Source organism: Lepisosteus oculatus, chromosome 12 (assembly GCF_040954835.1).
Source record: "Lepisosteus oculatus isolate fLepOcu1 chromosome 12, fLepOcu1.hap2, whole genome shotgun sequence".
In the NCBI taxonomy this organism is placed as follows: domain Eukaryota; kingdom Metazoa; phylum Chordata; class Actinopteri; order Semionotiformes; family Lepisosteidae; genus Lepisosteus; species Lepisosteus oculatus.
This window is the reverse complement of record NC_090707.1, coordinates 13,063,645-13,082,130: the sequence shown is the minus strand read 5'-3', so window position 1 is coordinate 13,082,130 and position 18,486 is coordinate 13,063,645. Positions and strand designations below refer to the sequence as shown.

The following is an 18,486-nucleotide window of genomic DNA, read 5'->3' as shown; positions in this document are numbered from 1 at the left end:
TTATTTTCAATATTTTCATGATTTTTTATTAATTTATTAATTTAATTCCAGGTCCAGTCTTCACAAAACATGATGTAGAATTTTTTCTAATTGATCAATTTGTCCCAGATTTGTATCCAAGATAGTAGTCACCTAGAACAAGGTTTTCAAATCATTCCCAGGCCTTTGACATGCATATATTTGAAAAATCTGACCTCTGAAGACCAAAAAAACATGTTTGCCAGCAGTTTGTTGGGGTTTTTTTTTTCATATGTTTGTCTGCTGAGTGGACACATTAAGAAATATAAGAAATTTGACACTCAAAGCCAAGGGGGTTAGCTTCAATTTAAGACCTGAACCAGGCTCCTGCTATGTTCTGCTGCAGAGATATAACAAATGTTTAAGGGGGAGGAAATTCCAGGCGGACATTGGCTAAATATGTCACTGGTAGTAAACGGTTAATGATAAGTGTTTTTAATGTTTCTGTGATTATTTCATTTAATGTTAGTACATTATTACAACCAGAATACAAGTATTGGAGTCTGCAACACTGAGCGTTTTTTTGGTAATATGATATACTAAACAGTATTTATACAGTGGTTCAGGATTGTTTTTAACTGCAGTAAGATGGTCATTTCATCTTCTGAAAACAAAACTAAGCATAAAAGTGTTAAAAAGTATCATCTGCCATAATATGTTTAAGAATAACCTGGTATACTACAAACCAGAAGAGATACAAAACTGTTAATGCCTGAACTCTGAATTATCTCCACAGATTGCCCTGCAGATGGACACACGTGGGTTCCTTTTGAAAAAAGCTGTTATTATTTTGTTCATGGACAAGATGACATTGCAAAGAGCTACACAATTGAAGATGCTAAACATATCTGCAAGGGATATGGTACCATTATCTTTTCACTCTAATACTATAAGACTGGAAGGTTCATTATACAGCTGGACATAGCGGGATTTTTTTATGTTTGATAATTAGGCACAATACCCCTCTTATCGTTTAGAGAGAAAACACAGGAAATGTGAAGTCTATTTTATTTCAATCCATATTTAAATTCACATTGGACTGTACTGTGTTTTAAATATTTTGTTTACTGGAAGTGCAACCATATTGAAATGACTTCTTATAGTTAAATGTAGCCATATGCTATAAAGATCTAAAAACATTTTTTACATTCTGTTATGAAGAGATTTTACGTGGAATTATTTTTCAGGATTAATTGATTATTTTAAAATTTGCAATATTAACTGAAGAAAACTGAATCTTCTTTTTGGAAATATGTTATGTTCTAAACTTTTACTTGACAGGTCTTCTGAGCATCAGCAATATGGAAGAGAATAATTGCTAAATACAGCTCCTTCGTGTGGAAAGACCAAATAAATGTGTGGTTGGGCATGTTCTATGATAGTGACAGTAAGTAAAAAACATTAAATGACATTAAAACAAGCAGAACAGGTGACTAGTGGTTCATTTCCGATTTGGTTCTTTTACCATTGAACCTGCTGAGCTACTCAGTTCACCAAGTAGTTTTGTTTTGTTTGGGTTTTTTTTCTGTTCTCAGAGGAGGTCTTAGGGATGATATTGGTAAGGCTGAGGTCAACAAGCATCAGAAAATGGAGTTTTGAAGAAAAAAAAAGTTAATTTCATATCAGCCTGTAATTTCTAGATATTGCCTTTGTGCCTTTTCAACTCATAAAATAATTTTCTCTTGAGGCTTCACAAAATCAGGAAGTTGAATAAGACTTGTGTAAAAAAGGAAGTTAATGTTCTTTGGAAAACAAAACTATAGGAAACAATTTACATTACATAAGATCAAGGCCTTCTTACTGAAACTAAGATGGTTGATGTTCTTGTTTTCCTGTGTGGGTAGTTTTATTTTTTGACTTCCTGAATTTACTTTATTGAAATTGACCTAATTTCTGTGTTCTCTGGGTTTCATTCTAGGTGATTTTATCTGATAACAATTTAAAAAGGTTTTAGGCTCTGGAATTATTCCCAAAAATGGAATATCCTACTCAGTCTCGGATAACTTTATCTTTATAATCTTGAACAGTGAAGTATTTGAGGAGACCCGATTCAAGCATTCAGAATGCTTCAGGCTATCTACAGTGTCAGTTTATTGAAGGTCTTCAGAATCAACCATTAAAAAAATGAACCAGAGGACACAAGTGGAAACATAGTAAGGTTATGGGAGTTAAACTACCCTACAAAACTGGCAAAGCTGACACCATGACTTCTTTAAAGAAATGGCTATCACTTAGCTATTGGAAACCAAATATGTTAGGTCGAATGAGTGGCCTCTCTCTCTTTGTAACCATTCTTATGTTCACTTAGTTGTCTGTGAAGTATTTGGAAGCTCAGTTGGATCAAAACACACAGACACAGGGCTCCTTTAGGACCACAGCTGAAAATCCTAGTGCTAAGCCACAAGTAGTACCAATACGCTAAAGGACAAGTCATTCCTTGCATTCATTATCTACCTGATAGTCACGAGGTACAAAAATCTAATTTGTAACAGTACAAAAAATTAAACCAGTTATAAACAGAGTAGTGTTGAACCTAGTCTCATGTGCCAGGTCAGATATTTCTAAACAAGGTCATATGCCCATTTCTGGTTTATTCCCTTATTGTCCCTATGGTTTGAAATAAAATAACCTCTATATTTGTGGAATGCATGTTTCTTCATAAATAAAATACTGTACCATGCTTTTTTGTTATTGTTGTTTCAAATTTGATATAATAGTGGTGCCTTTACTCCTCATGCATTTGGCAATACCCAAGACGTCGTAAAAGAAAACTGCATTTCTATCTTGGTGAAGAAACTGATATAGCAGCTGCTTGTTGTTTCCAGACCAATTTCATGAGCTCCAGAAAATCAAGGCCTTTGAGCCTCTGCATTCCTTTATCTTATTCCTCGCACCAGATAAACAGGGGATCCAGTGACCTTGTAGTGAGAAATAAAAAACAACTTAAAGGCACAGTCAACTTTGTAGTTGCTCTTTTATGTCGAGTCCACTCAATCCCTTTTTTCTCTGAGCAGGTGATTCTCTGAAGTGGTCTGATAAAACGGATGTAGTTTTAAACAACTGGGACAATAGCTCCACAGACCTGGCTTTGATTGATGTCTGTGCGGCCTTACACACCAGCTTGTGAAAGTGAGCTGTGAGGACGACCCTGAACACGGTGTTGTCTGTGAAAGCGCTCAGAGTAACAGTAAGAGTATGCTTTTTGTATTCAGAAATGTTTGGTCCAAGGTTATCGGTGTGTTAACAACACAGGCTCGGTTAATAGTTAACATGGAGGCCACTTGTATAATGGGGTTTCTAATCTCCCTAAAATGTTCTGTACAGTTTTCTGAAAATGCTTTAAACATATTGCTCAGGAAAGTCTGCATCACAGTTTAGGAGATCTTATTAAGCTTCGGCTATGTTATTTACCCTGTACAGTATGTGATAAAATAGACAAATTGTGGGTTTTTTTCTTTCTGGTTTTACAGGTACTGTTTCTTCAGAAAATATTTATATCTCAAATTTTTAAATATATATATAAATGCAGTGGACCAGATTATTTAAGTATAATAAGTCACAAATTAAAGCTGAAATAAATTTTAAAAAGTTGCCTACAGGCCTTAAGGCCACAGTAAGACTAAGGTAAACAGTTTGTACTGAAGGCTTCCTTTGGCTAAGTGCATAATGTTAGTGGGGTCTACAATGATGACTTCTTTTTGAACTGCATCCTTTTTTAAATATTTTTTGTCACTTTCAGGTAAAGATAATCGACTCTGTTCTTGGCACTAGTTATTCTGAGCGCTCTGAACATTATCGGGATATCAGCTGTGGTCTGGTTCTTGCATCAGAAAAATTACTTCAGCTCCACATCGTTTACATCATTTGAGTACCACCCTCCAGTTAGATCACCGTCTGGCGATGAGACTTCTTTAGTGGAAGAAAGCAGAAGAAAAAGAATACATGGCGTAAATGAGCAATCACCCAAAAAGTTGGAAGTCCTTATTAAAAAGGGTTTAATAATTAATCAGCTCTGGAAATTTTTAATCACTATGCTATCAACTGCATTTGTTTATTGTATTCTGCTGGTCTTTTCTGATTTTGCCTCTCCACCTCAGGTGTTTTGCATAAACTGCCAAAGAACAAAAAAACAGCGATTACTACCAGTGCAAATCGTTTGTAACACAACGTAGCAAGTCAATGTAAAATTACCTTAAATAAAAATTTCTTCAGGTTGAAATGTTTTTGAATTATGAAGGTTTTTCACTTGCCTTCCTCTATTCTGCATTGCTTTCTCCACCCCATCTGCTTCCGTTTTCTACGGCTTACATTCTTGTGGGGACTTAATGGAACATTATATTTCTTAAGTATTTCTTAAGGGTTAAAAGGTTTCACTTTAAAAGCTGTTCAAGATCCCTCCCTCATCTGCATGTCTCTCTCTCCACCCCTCCCTTCTTCATTACCTATTACATTGCTAGGAAGGCTGATGCATTACTGTACCCGTCTCTTGCACATTTTCCAGTGTTTTCATGGTGGGGTTAGATGAATATTATAACCATAGCCTGACAGTATAACAAATACTACCAGTAATTTTCCATATTAAATTTTGATCATAAATGTTTTCTAGACATCTCATCTGACCCTTACTCCCACTTGAATCAATGGATCTTATAACCCAGGTATTCCAGTAATAAGGAATTCTTCAGGAACTCAACTGTCCTGCTCCAAAAGCCACTGTATATGATCTGTTGCCACCACACTGTCCCCTTTTTAGTCTTCAGAGTAGACTCACAGGAAATCTGATTCACATATCCAGCATCTTCAAAAGCACTGATAAATAGACTATTTCATAATCAAGTGAAGCTCAGAAGACAGAAGTGGAATCTACACAGTAGTGACTAAGTTAAGAATGGAAATTACTTCTTTACATAAAGGTTTGTTAAAGCCATTAAATATGAGCTTCTTTCAAGAAATGGCTGGATAACATAACTGAATAAATTAGCTACTAGCAACCAAACAGACTAGATCAGGGATCTCCAGACCCACTCTTAGAGAACCCCAATCCAGCACATTTTATAGGCAGCCCTTTAAATCATCCATTTCTAAAGGCCTGGAACAATTTAACTAATCAATTAAACCTGTTGTGCAATTAAGTAGAGATCATTTGGAACAAATCAAAATATTCTTCAGCTCTCAATGACCAGTGATTCTTCGCTGGAACATTTCTTGCTTGATTAATCAATTACTTAAACGAGTCTTCCAAATCTTTAAAAGGGGATTTGCTACTGCAATCTTACAAGAATGTTTCAATGTTGCTAGTTGGTACAAATATTTGCCAGATGGTTCAAGAATTTTATTACGATTTGTTGATTTTACTGTATACCATAACTTAGTCTTCAAACAAATGAAACATTGAATCATATTTCTTTTAAAGTGATGTCTTAGTTTAATGCACATACCTCAATTTTTGTAGCAAACCCAAGTAGAATGAGCACACAACTGAAAATTGTTAAGCTATAAAATTAAACCATTTGGGCAACAAAAGACTGCACATTTGTGAACAAAACACGTACTGACAATGACACATTATAAAAGACAAAAAGGCAAGTATGAAGGAACATCTAACTTTATTCATCTTAAAACAACAATTTCATCAAAATGTAAGTCAAGGCAAATACATACTGATAAACTATTAAACAAAGTAAATCTAGAATTGCAGTATAAAGCTGAATTATGTAAATTATCTTAATTTATAACGAAAAAATGTCTAAAAGTGAATAGTGAAAAAAACAAAAATGTCCCAAAACTCTTTCCAATAATCTTTCCTGGTTCTTGCAATGTCATTACCTTTGGCCTCCTGCCCTGTTCCACCCTTCATGACAAGAAGGGCCTACCTGAAAACAGACGCATTAGAGTATAAAAGGTCTGGGAGGAAAAACACATCGCAGAGTTTGAAAAATTTTAGACACTTTCAAACCACAAGTGAATTCAAAACAAGGCATTCCTCTACAAAAACCAATGACAGTTGCTTGCATCTGTAAGACATAACACACCAGAGTCTTCTTCCCAAACAGGAAGTTTTAACTTTACATTTAAGTATTTAAAGCACTCATGGTATACAGTAACTTGTTGTGGATTACCATTATAAATGAATGAAATGAACAAGGCATGAAAATAAAGTCACTCAAATTTATCATGATACAGACAAAAAAAAGAAAAGTTTAAATTTTGGTAAAGAAAAACCCACAACCACTATAACATTCCTCACACTACCTACACATACCTATTAACCACCCTTTAAGGCAAAACGTCTCTGTATTTTACAAAGAATCAAATCTAAATTGGGCTTTTTGGCCCATGAAACTAAACACTGAAAAAGGCATGGTTTCCAGAAAAGGATTTATAACACAACGGGACATTACACGTCGTCCTGAGTACCATTTTATTCAGTACTGTTCCTCATCATCATCTTCAAAATCAAAGGATGGTCTGCTGACAGTTTCAGCTTCCTCTTCAGATTCTTCATAAGAGCCTGCAAAAGGTGAAGGAAATTGGTATGATGTTTCAGACACGACAAAACGCTACAAACAGCTCCTATCAATATAGTGGCCTTTAACAAGACTTTCCAGTTGAGAAGACTTTTGTTTTTCAAAAGCGTCATGTTATTTATGCTAAAAATCCTATATACCATAAAGAAGAATGGTATGGACATAAGCAATTAATACAATATCCATGGCATTATTTCATAAAGTCATGCATTTCATACAATAGTAAAACACAGCATCAACTACAAGTGTTCATTTGCATCTCAACCTCCATGTACTTTGCAACAATTGCCAAAGTCTGAAGATGCTAAATTTATTTAATGCTCTTGGTAACTACCTGCACATAAACTCAAAAATACTAGAGGATTCTAGTGAGTAAAATCTGCTTCCATCACAAATTAAAGCTATAACACAACTGACTCCACTAAATGTTTGTGGATGTCCATGAAGATATTTAACAATGGTCTGCTCACAAAAAGCAATCTGTATTACCTCACTTTCACTAGTTAATTATTTTCTTACAGTCTGACTTGCAGTTTTCATTAATCTGACAAATTTTGCCTGGAAATCCTTAAGACCCAGTACTAGAACACTACTGGTGAAGGCAACAGCAGAGCTGGCTAATCAAGCCTCATGTGGTGTCATTTACATCAGGTTTCTTCACACTAAGGAAATAAGTCTACTACTACCTTACTGCTCTCGGGAACCAGGGGATTATTTCATGCTGGACAATTCATGTTTTGGACAAGATGGGTAATTCCCAACAAACATACTATTCTCTACATCTTAATTTCATAGGTCAGTGTAAATGTACTTGAAAAGAGAAGGCACTTTGCACTAACATCTATTGTAATATTGTGACAAGTTGGCAATGTCACTTTTGATTCTTCAATGCCTTCTTCTGCCAATGATTAAATTACTGCGCAAGAGTTTCTGAACACGACTAATGACAGAAAAAAAGGGATATCACACCAATATCCCAAAAGAAATTCAAAACGTACTTTCAAGATCATCCATGTGCTCATGAAGGGTCCTTGCTAGGTTGAAAAACTGAGCAAAAGAGAGGGGAAAACGTTCAATTTTAACATAAAAAGACAAGATTCACATTTCAATAATCTCTGTGGACCCACTTTTGCATTCAGTACTAGGATTCCCTTCAAAGATTACCATGATTCACAATGTTCATAAAGGTTTTGCAGTTTAAAAGAAATTGTTCCATCATTAACTCAGTAATAAGTTTAGTTAATTGCAAAACACAAATCAGAGGACACAGGATGTGCATTTTAAAACTGAGAACAGGAAGTTTTTTTTTCATAAAAATGGCTGTGAGAATCGAGAACCAACTAACCAGCCATGTTCTCAAAATAAACAAATGAGCTACACAGGGCAAATGTAAATGCCCTCCTTTCATTTGTAACCTGTTATGTTCCTATTTTCTGTTAGAGTCTGCTATCGAATTAACAGTTAGATTATAAGGTTGTCATTCAACCTTCTCCTTAATGGACAATTGGGATATTAAAGATCAGTCAGGGACACATCCAAATAATGAAATATCTAAGAAAAGCACTACCTTTTAGGGTGATTATAGCCAGCAGCCATATCACCCTCCAACTCACAACTGGCAACCCACTGGAGCTAAGCAGGTGTGAACCTGGTCAGTACCTGGGTGAGAGACCTCCTGGGAAAAACTAAGGTTGCTGCTGGAAGAGGTGTTAGTGGGGCCAGCAGGGGGCGCTCACCCTGCGGTCTATGTGGGCCCTAATGCCCCAGTATAGCGACGGGGACACTATACTGTAAACAGGCGCCTGTTCTTCGGATGAGACGTAAAACCGAGGTCCCGACTCTCTGTGGTCATTAAAAATCCCTGGGCGTTTCTCAAAAAGAGTAGGGGTGTAACCCCGGTGTCCTGGCCAAATTTCCCATTGGCCCTTACCAATCATGGCCTCCTAATAATCCCCATCTATGAATTGGCTTCATTACTCTGCTCTCCTCCCCACTGGTAGCTGATGTGTGGTGAGCGTTCTGGCGCACTATGGCTGCCGTCGCATCAGTGGCGGTGGGGACTCCCCTCCACCGCCACCAATGTGCAGCATCCACCAATGCAATGCTGCACATTGGTGGCGGTGGAGGGGAGTCCCAATTACCTGTAAAGAGCTTTGAGTGGAGTGGAGTGTCCAGAAAAGCACTATATAAGTGTAAGCAATTGTTCTTCTTATTATTATTACTACCTTGGAAAACCTAAGAAATTTGAAATTAGTTTGCTGATTAGACTCACTCCAACATAGAAAACCTTCCAGGTGAACTTTATTTTTTAAGGAGATGTAGAAATCATGTGCAAATATTTTTTTTTGCCTCCATGTATATGACAAAAATATATCTTACCCCAGCATCATTTGCAGCACCCAACACATCAGAAAATCGTTGCTCACACAAATGCAGCAGGACAACAAGGTAAAGACCACAACTGATGAACTCGTACTCAGCCTGTAAATAAAAATACTGAAATGATATGCTGTTCATTTCTGTAAAGAAAGCAATTACTTGTATTTTATGTTGTATTTTCATTATGCACTCAAAGCTACACTGCCGTAAGATGGCAATTTAATGACCTACAGTTGATTTGTCATTCAAAAAACATAACATATTACAGGATCATCAAAGATATTAGGAAGCAAAATGTGGATGAACAGTTAACAGATCTTTCTGATGTTCACCTAAACTGGATATGCTCCCTTTTCAGCACAGCTATGAATAATACTTACCCTTTCACTTGCATGGGTTCTGTATAACTCATTGATGTCAAAGTTTTCAATGTTAAGATGCAGTTTCTCCTTACAAAGCTCACATGTAGTAATAGCTTCTAAGCTTGAACCTTCCAAAGGAAAAGAAAGATCCTTAGCTTTCTGGCCACAGTTAAAATCTCAATAAGAAATATAATTACAAGCATTAACATGGGTTACCTGAACTGATTTTAGAGCGCAGCCACTTTTTCATGCACTCCTGGTGGACGTATTGTAAACTGCCAGTGCACTTGCAAGGCTCAATCAAAGGGTTCGATGAGGAGTCAGCCCCCATTTGGCAAATACGGCACAAATCTCCCTCATCATCCGATTCTTCTAAAAGGAGGCTACAAGTGAGAAACAAGTCATGTTTTTTTGTTATACACTCTGAATATAAAGCCAGAAAGTCCAAAGAATGCTTGGTAAAAATTAAATTGTATGTAATGAAACTGACCAGTCAGTGATTTTTTAGCATTACCATTTGACTCCGCATGACAATGTAAATGTTTCTGACATTAAATAGTGATATGGTGAATTACCACTAAACTAATGTCACATTCATTTATCATCAGTTAAGGAGGTGTTATTAACCTCCTTATGAAGTAAATTTACAATAACAGAATTTACGGCCCGTGAGCAAGACTTAATCCCAACTAATGACCTATAACACGCTTACACAGAAAATGTGAAAATATTTTTAGAAATGTTTCACCTCACTAGATACAAACTGCAAAATTAAAGACCCAAACTCTCCCCACCCCACGTTACCTCTCTTGGATTTTCTTGAGCTTCTCTGGGTCTCTTGAAGGAGCAGCCTTGTCATTTTCCTGTCCATCAGGCTGAGGTCTTCCAGCTGCCATGATGTCAACAGTAATCATAACATTATCAGACAAGGAGCTTTCCAGTGTAGATGGCATGGCAAGACGAAACAAAGAGTTAGGAACAATCTCGGAAATTCGTGGGTTTCGTTCATCCTGGGAAGTACCTTGTACAGAAGCACTGGATGCAGCAGCAGCAGCAGCAGCAGCAGCAGCAACTGATGAAGCAGTTGCTCCAGCTCCTTGAGATTCTTCCTCTGGCTCTTCAGCAGAGGCTTTGGGTTCTGGGGACTCCTTTCTAGTCCAAGAATATTGAGAGTTTCCATATGGTTCTTCAGAGGTAGAAGCCATTCGTGCAGTCTCGTCTCTGCCTTCTCTTCTTCTCCTGGAGAACAGCGGGGTACATCGGTTTCTAAAGGAAGAGGACAACCAGGAACCAGAGCTTCTGCTTTCAGTGGCAGCTGATCTTGAGGACTCTGGATCCGCCTGGGAATTCCGTGTTTCTAATATAGGAGATAAACTTTGCCTTCTGCGTCTGAGAAATGTGAAGCCATTGGAAGAATCTGAATCTCTTCTTTCTGAAACGTCGGGGCTACTGTTCCGGCTATCGCTGCTTTGTGAAGAATTTTCATCCCTTGGAACATCAAAAGGATCTTCCGAGGATGACTCAAAAGACCTAGAACTTGAACCTGAGGAGTCTTGACTTGATCTTCGGGAGAAAAGTGTTGAGGACATGCTGAAAGCTAGACGCGACAGTAACTGTCTGGTTGTCCGCCTGCCTTCTGAATCGCTTGTTTCGTTCGACCTCCTTGGCGAGGAAGAGGTGACCCTTTCTGCTGGTGGGTTATACCACCAATTGGGAGATCTCGAAGACATATTCCTGGAATCTAGTCCCCCTGATGCTTGAGAGGATTCTTGAGCCCTTAAGGTAGTAGACGTAGCAGACCTGGAGGTATTTCTATATGAATCTCTGGACAATAAAGATGGCTGGTACTCAGATGGCATATAGTGATTCACAGAACTACTCATTCTGGTGGATGAAAATGAGGATTCCTTGGGCCTTGCCCCTTGTGCATAAGAGGACGTCGCACTGTCTGGAAGATCTAGGATATAAAAACATTTTGTTCATGAAATTAATGAAACAGCTGCAAGAGAACATTACAGTTCTTGCAAATCTGTCAAACTAGTTTACTTTTGGCTAAAATAAAAATTAATAGCTAAGGAATTACCAAGGTATGAAGTTTCCTGGACTGAAAATAAGATGAAAAATGATCATTAATTCGACTACCTGACACACCTTTTCTGGCAACACTGAATAAAGAACAAGGATTTATTCAGATGCTAACATCAACCAACCTATAACATCAGTAATATTAACAGTTCTGAGCTTATAATTGAAGAGAAAATCTAGCTCAAACAGAACAAACTTGGAAAACGGCACATACATGCTGAGGAGGACAATACACCACCCCTACGGCTGTGCTCTCCAAGATTGGAGAGACTTGGCTCAGCTCTTTTATCCAGCTCCCTCCGAGGACGTGTGGAATCTGTGGACGACGAAGACAACCTGGAAACTGGGCTGTACTTCCATGATGAATCTAAACAGAATGTTTCAGTTTGTTATTCACCTGTATGTTAAAAAATACAAGTTGAACAAGTTAATAAATTGCTATTTGACATACCAACAAGGAATTCTAGCTTTTTACACATACCAGGGATGGCCAGCCCTAGTCCTGAAGGTTTAAGAGATCACCCTTAAATCGTCAATTTGCAAAAACTGCGTGAGTGAACTCATCAAAATGCTTTTATTTAGGACAATTCAGTCAACAATGATCACTGACCGTTGAACTTCATTAGCATTTTCATTTCATACGAGTTCTAAACTACTGAACTGAACAAATTGTCTGCTTCAGTGTTCAAAACACCTGTGCCAAGTGTTTACACACATAGTAGACGTGTTAAAGAGGACTTCAGATTCTAGGAACAAGTAAATGTTTATTCCATGGTGAAAAGAGAAGAAAGGAAATAACGTTTCGGCTATGGAGTGCCACATCCGAAGAAGGCTCCACAGTCAGAAAGTTGCGTTTTTTTTCCTTCTCTTTTTACCATAGAATAAACATTTACTTGTTTGTTTGCAGCCAATGCATGCTGATGCAGCTCCCTACTTGAACTACTTATAAGATTCTGCTCCTTCGCTGGCTTTCCACAAACAGGTCATGGCTGGCCACCCTTGATGTGAGGTTTTAATGAGTGAATAAGGAAAGGTTTAATACTAAACTTTTAGTATCAACTCCAACAAAAGACACTGAAACAAAATCTAACTAAAGGAAAACAAATTAAATGAAAATAAAACGCACCATTTATTTCATTTCTGAGAATTCCTACAGAGCTAACCGCAAACAATCAGCATGCTCCTACACATTAATAAGCAAATACAGACTATCCCTATGTGTAAGTTCTGCTATAATTTTCAAGTGATGCTCCTTAATTCCTACAGAAAGGCTTACAATATAAAACAGGCCACAATCAAGTACCTGAAATACTGCCAATACCAGTGCTGTTCGCTCCAGATGATGAAACACTTCTCGAATATGTTGCTCTGTTTGAATAGGACAGCTTTGGCCTTTTAGAATCACCATCTTGTGACGCATTGAGAAGCCCACAGTACGTTCCTTGTCTCCGTTCCGATTCTCCCTGATAAGTTAACTATTAACATACAAAAAAAAACACTACATTAATATGTACCACTCATGATTTTCTAAAACATATAGGATAATTACAACTGAAAGGTGAAAAGAAAATCAGCATGCTACCTCAAAAAGTTACTTTAAGTTAAAATTGGTCTGAAGCTTATAAACTGACATATGTGCCTGCATTCACATTACACTCATTTTCCTTATTACTCTGTAGATTTTCCAAGGAATTATATCACACTTCTGTAGAAATTGTTTTTTTCAACCAGCATGTACAACAAAAAAAAACTGAATGGTCTTCATAACATCTGTGTACGATTATAAGTAACCTAATGTGGTTATATTTTGTTTAAATTATGAATTGCTCAACATGTCACAGGAAAGTAGGACAAAACACTATCCTCTAGCTGTTCTGGTCATAAATAACTTCATCCCATTAAGTGCAAAAGCTTATTTAAGATGAGTATATCGGCTTGCTGTACACCACAAAGATCACATTACCAGTTTACTTCGAGTTTCTACAGACCACGACCGATCACATGACACAGAAGGTGGTGTCAAAGAAGGAGAACAAAGTTTCCAGCTGGAATGGCGACTTTCTGGAAGACTGTAGTCTCTAGGTGTACTATGATACCTGGATCCCTGCATTTAAAAAATAACACTTGATTAGCACGTTTTCTGTTATACAGCTCTTCCTGTTTAATTTTTTCAAGGACAGGTTAACCCTTTGTAATTGAGATGCATCTCATCAATACACAAATAAGGGGTTTAATCATTTGTGGCAACCTCCTGATGTACAGTAAACCACAATATTGACGTTTTTATAAACTTTTAGATAAGTGCAAAATCCAGTCTCATTATTTTCATGGTTTGGACTAGATACTATATGTTCAATAATGCTCTGGCATCTCAGGCAAGTCTGCTGTATGTGGGCATTAACACTTAACTCACACATTGCTGACAAATGCTGAGCAGTCCAACTTTCTCCAATTGCATTAGCACTTGAATCAAACAAGCAGAGAAAAACAATCCAATTTATTTTGCTATTAGCCTGTTTGAATAAATTGGGAATGCGTGTTCCTTATGGTAATATAAAAGCACATGCTTTTTTGTGCTTGCACATGAGAAATAAGATTCAATGTTTCTAAGAACTTGCTGTTGTACCCTGAATTAACTAATATCTCAAGAAAGGAGTCACCACCGGAAAGCCTGTAGAAAATAAACCAAAATGCTACAGTAACATAATCTCCTGGGACAGTCTTTGACAAGTAAGCTGAAATATCCGATACTTGGAATCTAAGCAAGACTAAAAAAAGAATTGCTAATATAGCAACTGTAATTTGAATAGCTGTGCAAAAAAACAGATTCCAAGTGGACAAGCTGGAGATTGCATCTAGCTTAGTCTTACCTCACACACACTGCTTCAGAAACGTTAAGTTTACCCCCGAGACTAAGGAAAGCATTCAATAGCAACTTGGAACAAATTTTAAAAAATGATAAAACAATAGATGGAGATACAAAAGCAAAGCTATTTTTCAATATAATAAACCAATTTGAATGTTATCACCTTGCACCACCTGTGTACTCCCTTCTTTTTATTTTTTAATAGGGGGTCCCTGAATGAAAATGATTGCTAAAAAGGGGTCTCCCAGTCAAAAGAAGCTTAAAATTACTGATCTAGGCAAACTTAATAGTTTCCTTGTGGAATATAATGAAATCAGTAACTGCTTCAAATACGATTTTACAGTTTTGAGGGCAAGTCTTATGCATGACATGAAATCAAAGGCAGACCACGGACTGGGCTCAACCGCACTTCTCTCCCACTCCTGGAAGAGAAATCGTTAACGTCAGCGAGAGATACCTGATATTCTGACTCCAGCTTGACAGAGGTCCCCCTGGTGTATCGCTCAGTGCTCAGCACACTCCCTCGGTTAGAGTAGAGCCTGCTGGAGCCGAGGGGTGAGGAGGCAGAGGATAAAGACGAAGAAGAGGACAGAGATGACGACGGCCCTGGGCTGCTCTGCATGAAAGGCAGCCTTCTTGGCTTGGAATCCATGTTCAATTACCTGCGTGGAAGAAAAAACAAAATGAGGAAAATTCAAACCTTTCCAAGGCTCAAAATGATTGTTTTTATAGCCTTATATGATCTTGGATGCAAAAAGATAACTCCTTTAGGTAACGGAACCTTACGTGCAGTCAATTAAGATAGTAAATACTGAAGCTGCTTTCTAGCTGTGGCCAAAAGTAACATTCTAGTTAATACTTTCTTTAGCAGATCTGACTAGATACGGGTTTAGAATTAAAACAGGTAAGATCTTGACTAGAAGTACTAAAACTGCTCAAACACCCAAATTTGACTTAAACACACACCGGTTAAAACAATTTGAATATTCACATCTTAGGCATGTTATTTTTTCCCCAATTGCTTACTATAGGAGGGGCATAGCCTTAAAGAAGCAAATTTTCCAACACTAAAAAAAAAAACTGAATCTTGTCTATTAAAGAACTTATTACACTAGTTTTGTGCAGATTTCTAGAACTTCCAAGTTTCAGATAAAAAAAAATAGTATTTAAAATCACCAAGAGCATCCTTAAAGCACTTTTTTCTTAACGCTAATCAATGCTCATACCATGACAAGACAACCAAGGCTTATAGGAATCAGATTTTACCATATAAACACATACTAAACAGCATAAAGCACCTAAAACAAACAGGGCCTCCATGATTGCAATTGACTTCCCACCATAGCTCTTTGCACAGTATATTAAATAATTTGCTATTTTCAAAAACCACATCACTTCAAGTGGCAAACTGTCTTGTGGGCAAGATAAACTCAGAGCTTTCCTAATTCCAATTTCAACCAACTGGGAAAAGAAAACATTGGACTTGTACCACAAACAGAGAAACCTGATGCTGGCATTGAGTGAGCTCTGTCCTCATGGGTTCTCATGGGTTCAGCACAAGCCAGCAAGTGAGTTTGTGGACCCACAAGGAGCCCATGCAGTTTTGCCACTATAACTATGTACTGTATGGCTTCAGAATAAAGAAGCTTTCTACTCAGGCTTGGGCATAAACATCTCAGGCATGATTTGTTTATATTTTTTTCAGTACACTTAGTATTCAGTTAGACTGCAGATTGTGTAAAGTGTGCAGAATGTAGATTATGAAGGAACTGAGGCAAGAAATGTAAAATCCTGCTCCCGGTTTTCCTGCCATTGACTTTGTGTTTTAAAGGCATGAACCTAACCAAAGACCTGGTTATCAACAGTTAAGCGAGACCCAAAACAGAGTTGATGGTGCTTTACAAAAGCACTACATAGCGAAGTGTCTCAAAGCCGCTAGGTATGCACTGCCCAGCCAGAGAACCCTGCTAAATGTTGTCAGAAACCACGAGTAACTGTTGCATACCAGACTGGGACTGGGACTTAAACATGGTGAATAAGAAATGATCAAAGACAACAATTCTCATAAAAATAACACTACTTGTAGAGTTCCTGATGAACGTTACAGGTTGTAGCACAAAGCATAATCCAATGCTTATTATCAGATGTTAAAGGCATTGCATTATGTTTCTTGCACAGCACAAAGATGGAACATGAACACACATTCCTGCATGCCCGATATCTGTGTGGGGGAATTCAATTCCATGGTGAACAAGTCATTTTATTAATATGAATGTCTTTCTTCCTATATTCACAGAATCCCGATACAATCTAAGTCGGTCAAGCGCAGATTCATAAATCCAAGGCTAACCAGATTTTTTCTTTGCGGAACTTTTCTGAGATTCAATTGAAAATAAGCAAGCACTATGCCAATAAATATGTATCCACAATGACCATTCATTAAGCTAATGGCCCCAGAGCTCATGTCCGCCACATCCCAACATCTGACATTCTACAAAGCTGGAAAAGAAATTCCTCTAAACTCTCTAATTCAAATATTCTAATCAAATTTTCTCTTGCTGACTAAATAAATAAGGAAATAAACACTGAGTCAAATAGAGTAAATAACTGCATAACTCTAAACCCAATTAAGAAATATCTATAGCTTTAAAAATAACTGCACTCACACTTGACGGCTGCAAAGGAGCATTTCACACTATAGGCAGCTCTAAAAATTCCAGTCCTCCTGCTCTGCTAAGGTTGCCAAGCTACATAACACAGACATGTTATACTGACTGGCATTAAAAGGCAACAAATAATGCATGTTAATTTAAAATAACCCACTTCCCTTTCAATATCATAGTCAACATCTTACATATAATTCAGTTCATTCAGCTCACTGAACATTAACACGAGTTGCTGTGTATGAATATAACGATGAAGGTTTAACTAACCGGCCACACAAAATGAGTGCTGGGTGGACAGACAAAAGTTGTTTTTGTCAAGAAGAAAAACGATTTATGCTTTCACACGGAAAAAAAAGATACCAGTTATAGCCATTAAAATGCATTGCAAAGTACAAAAAAATCCAGAAAGGCATATTACTCAAGGGGTAAACTAAACTAAAGGGGTATTAATTAGGGCAGAACGACAAGCACAAGTCTTCAAAACGTGCAATTTATAAAAATAATCAGACTAGAAAAGGACATTTAAATTACTGAAACGCTAATAGTACAGTATTTTCCAAATGTATCAGGCATTAACAGGTTAATAGCTAAAGCAAGGGCAAGTATGTTACCACGACCAATTCCTGTGGACGTTCAATATTCTGGGGAAAGGACAGCGTTCATCATAAAGGTCATGACGTACTGTGTTGTCATTTGTTTTATTTGAACATTTAAAAATCCATTCAGATCTTTTTTCAACGATTTAATTATTTGTCCACTGCAAGATAGGTCACAAGATGTCAATCGGAAAAAAAAAACTTTAAACCCGCTTGTACAGTAGAATACCAACTTTTCTCAAAGTAATTCTCAAATGTCACAGCCTTACTCAACAAATAATGTTACCACCCCGATGCATTCATGGCAATTTCTCTTTAAATTAAAATAAAGCTACAATTTCAGGCCTGATGTGTAATGATTTCTTAGGGTGGTGCTGATTTGGCATTGCTCACAATAAATCTATCAAACCCAGGAAGCGTTTAGATCTTTTTTCCCCTATTAAGAAATCAATTTTATGATTATTCGAAGTGGCCCTGAATACCTAGATACTTGCAAAACACATCTTTATTTGTGTTTCACTCATTTCACTTTACTAAATACCGATTTCGTTATTTATATTTTGTAACCTTTATAAACCTGGGATTAGCGAAACACTGCTTACAGTGTAGGCCATGTTTTTTTACTTCCTTACGTTCAAATGCGATGAAACGCCTTCGTCTATTTACCGAGATCAGACGCCTTTACAAACATTGAAAATAAAATCCCATATCACCCTTCATGCACCATTGGCTGATATACAGCTAACTACACTTCCTTATCAAATAATGCTCTCACTCTTACCTCTCACTCTCCCTCCCTGTTTCACTTTTCTTACCATTGATAATGGCGTCGGTGTTGATATAAAATGGATCACGTGACTTATGAACTGTAACTGGATACCCGGATTGGCCTTCCGTGCTGATTGACCGATCCTGTAACCAATGGGACTCCGCGGTTTCGGACGGTACTTGTTTCTATTGCTGGATCTGTATTTCCTTGCCCAACAC

General features: G+C 37.4%; 2 protein-coding genes across 4 annotated transcripts; one reads left to right on the top strand and one right to left on the bottom strand.

Annotated features, from left to right (window-relative positions):
* Positions 1–213: 213 nt before the first annotated feature.
* Positions 214–4,215, top strand: LOC102682523 (CD302 antigen). Its single transcript, XM_015358692.2, is given in 6 exon segments — positions 214–226; positions 755–880; positions 1,300–1,330; positions 1,332–1,405; positions 3,033–3,142; positions 3,771–4,215. Coding segments are annotated over 6 exon segments (774 nt in total). The 3' UTR covers positions 4,191–4,215.
* Positions 4,216–5,607: 1,392 nt separating this feature from the next.
* marchf7 (membrane-associated ring finger (C3HC4) 7) lies at positions 5,608–18,486 on the bottom strand. 3 transcript variants are annotated; one of them, XM_015358796.2, is made up of 12 exons: positions 18,281–18,486; positions 14,695–14,899; positions 13,335–13,475; positions 12,675–12,846; positions 11,586–11,738; positions 10,091–11,243; positions 9,503–9,669; positions 9,305–9,414; positions 8,925–9,026; positions 7,544–7,592; positions 6,436–6,529; positions 5,608–5,891 (listed from the first exon to the last, which is right to left on the bottom strand). In XM_015358796.2, the coding sequence occupies exons 2-11, from the start codon at positions 14,887–14,889 to the stop codon at positions 6,444–6,446; spliced, it is 2,328 nt and encodes a 775-aa protein (XP_015214282.2). In that variant the 5' UTR covers positions 14,890–14,899; positions 18,281–18,486; the 3' UTR covers positions 5,608–5,891; positions 6,436–6,443. The 3 variants fall into 3 exon arrangements, with proteins under 3 accessions (XP_015214282.2, XP_015214280.2, XP_015214281.2); XM_015358794.2 differs by having other exon boundaries at positions 5,608–6,529; XM_015358795.2 differs by having other exon boundaries at positions 5,608–6,529; positions 18,315–18,486.

Bases quoted from the DNA above. Each gene is read 5' to 3' on its own strand.
- marchf7 (XM_015358794.2), bottom strand. From the start codon at position 14,889: ATGGATTCCAAGCCAAGAAGGCTGCCTTTCATGCAGAGCAGCCCAGGG. The intron at 9,670-10,090 runs GTAACGTGGGGT...TCTCACTTGTAG, and splicing joins CTCAAGAAAATCCAAGAGAG to CCTCCTTTTAGAAGAATCGG. The intron at 7,593-8,924 runs GTAAGATATATT...TCTTTTGCTCAG, and splicing joins GTGCTGCAAATGATGCTGGG to TTTTTCAACCTAGCAAGGAC.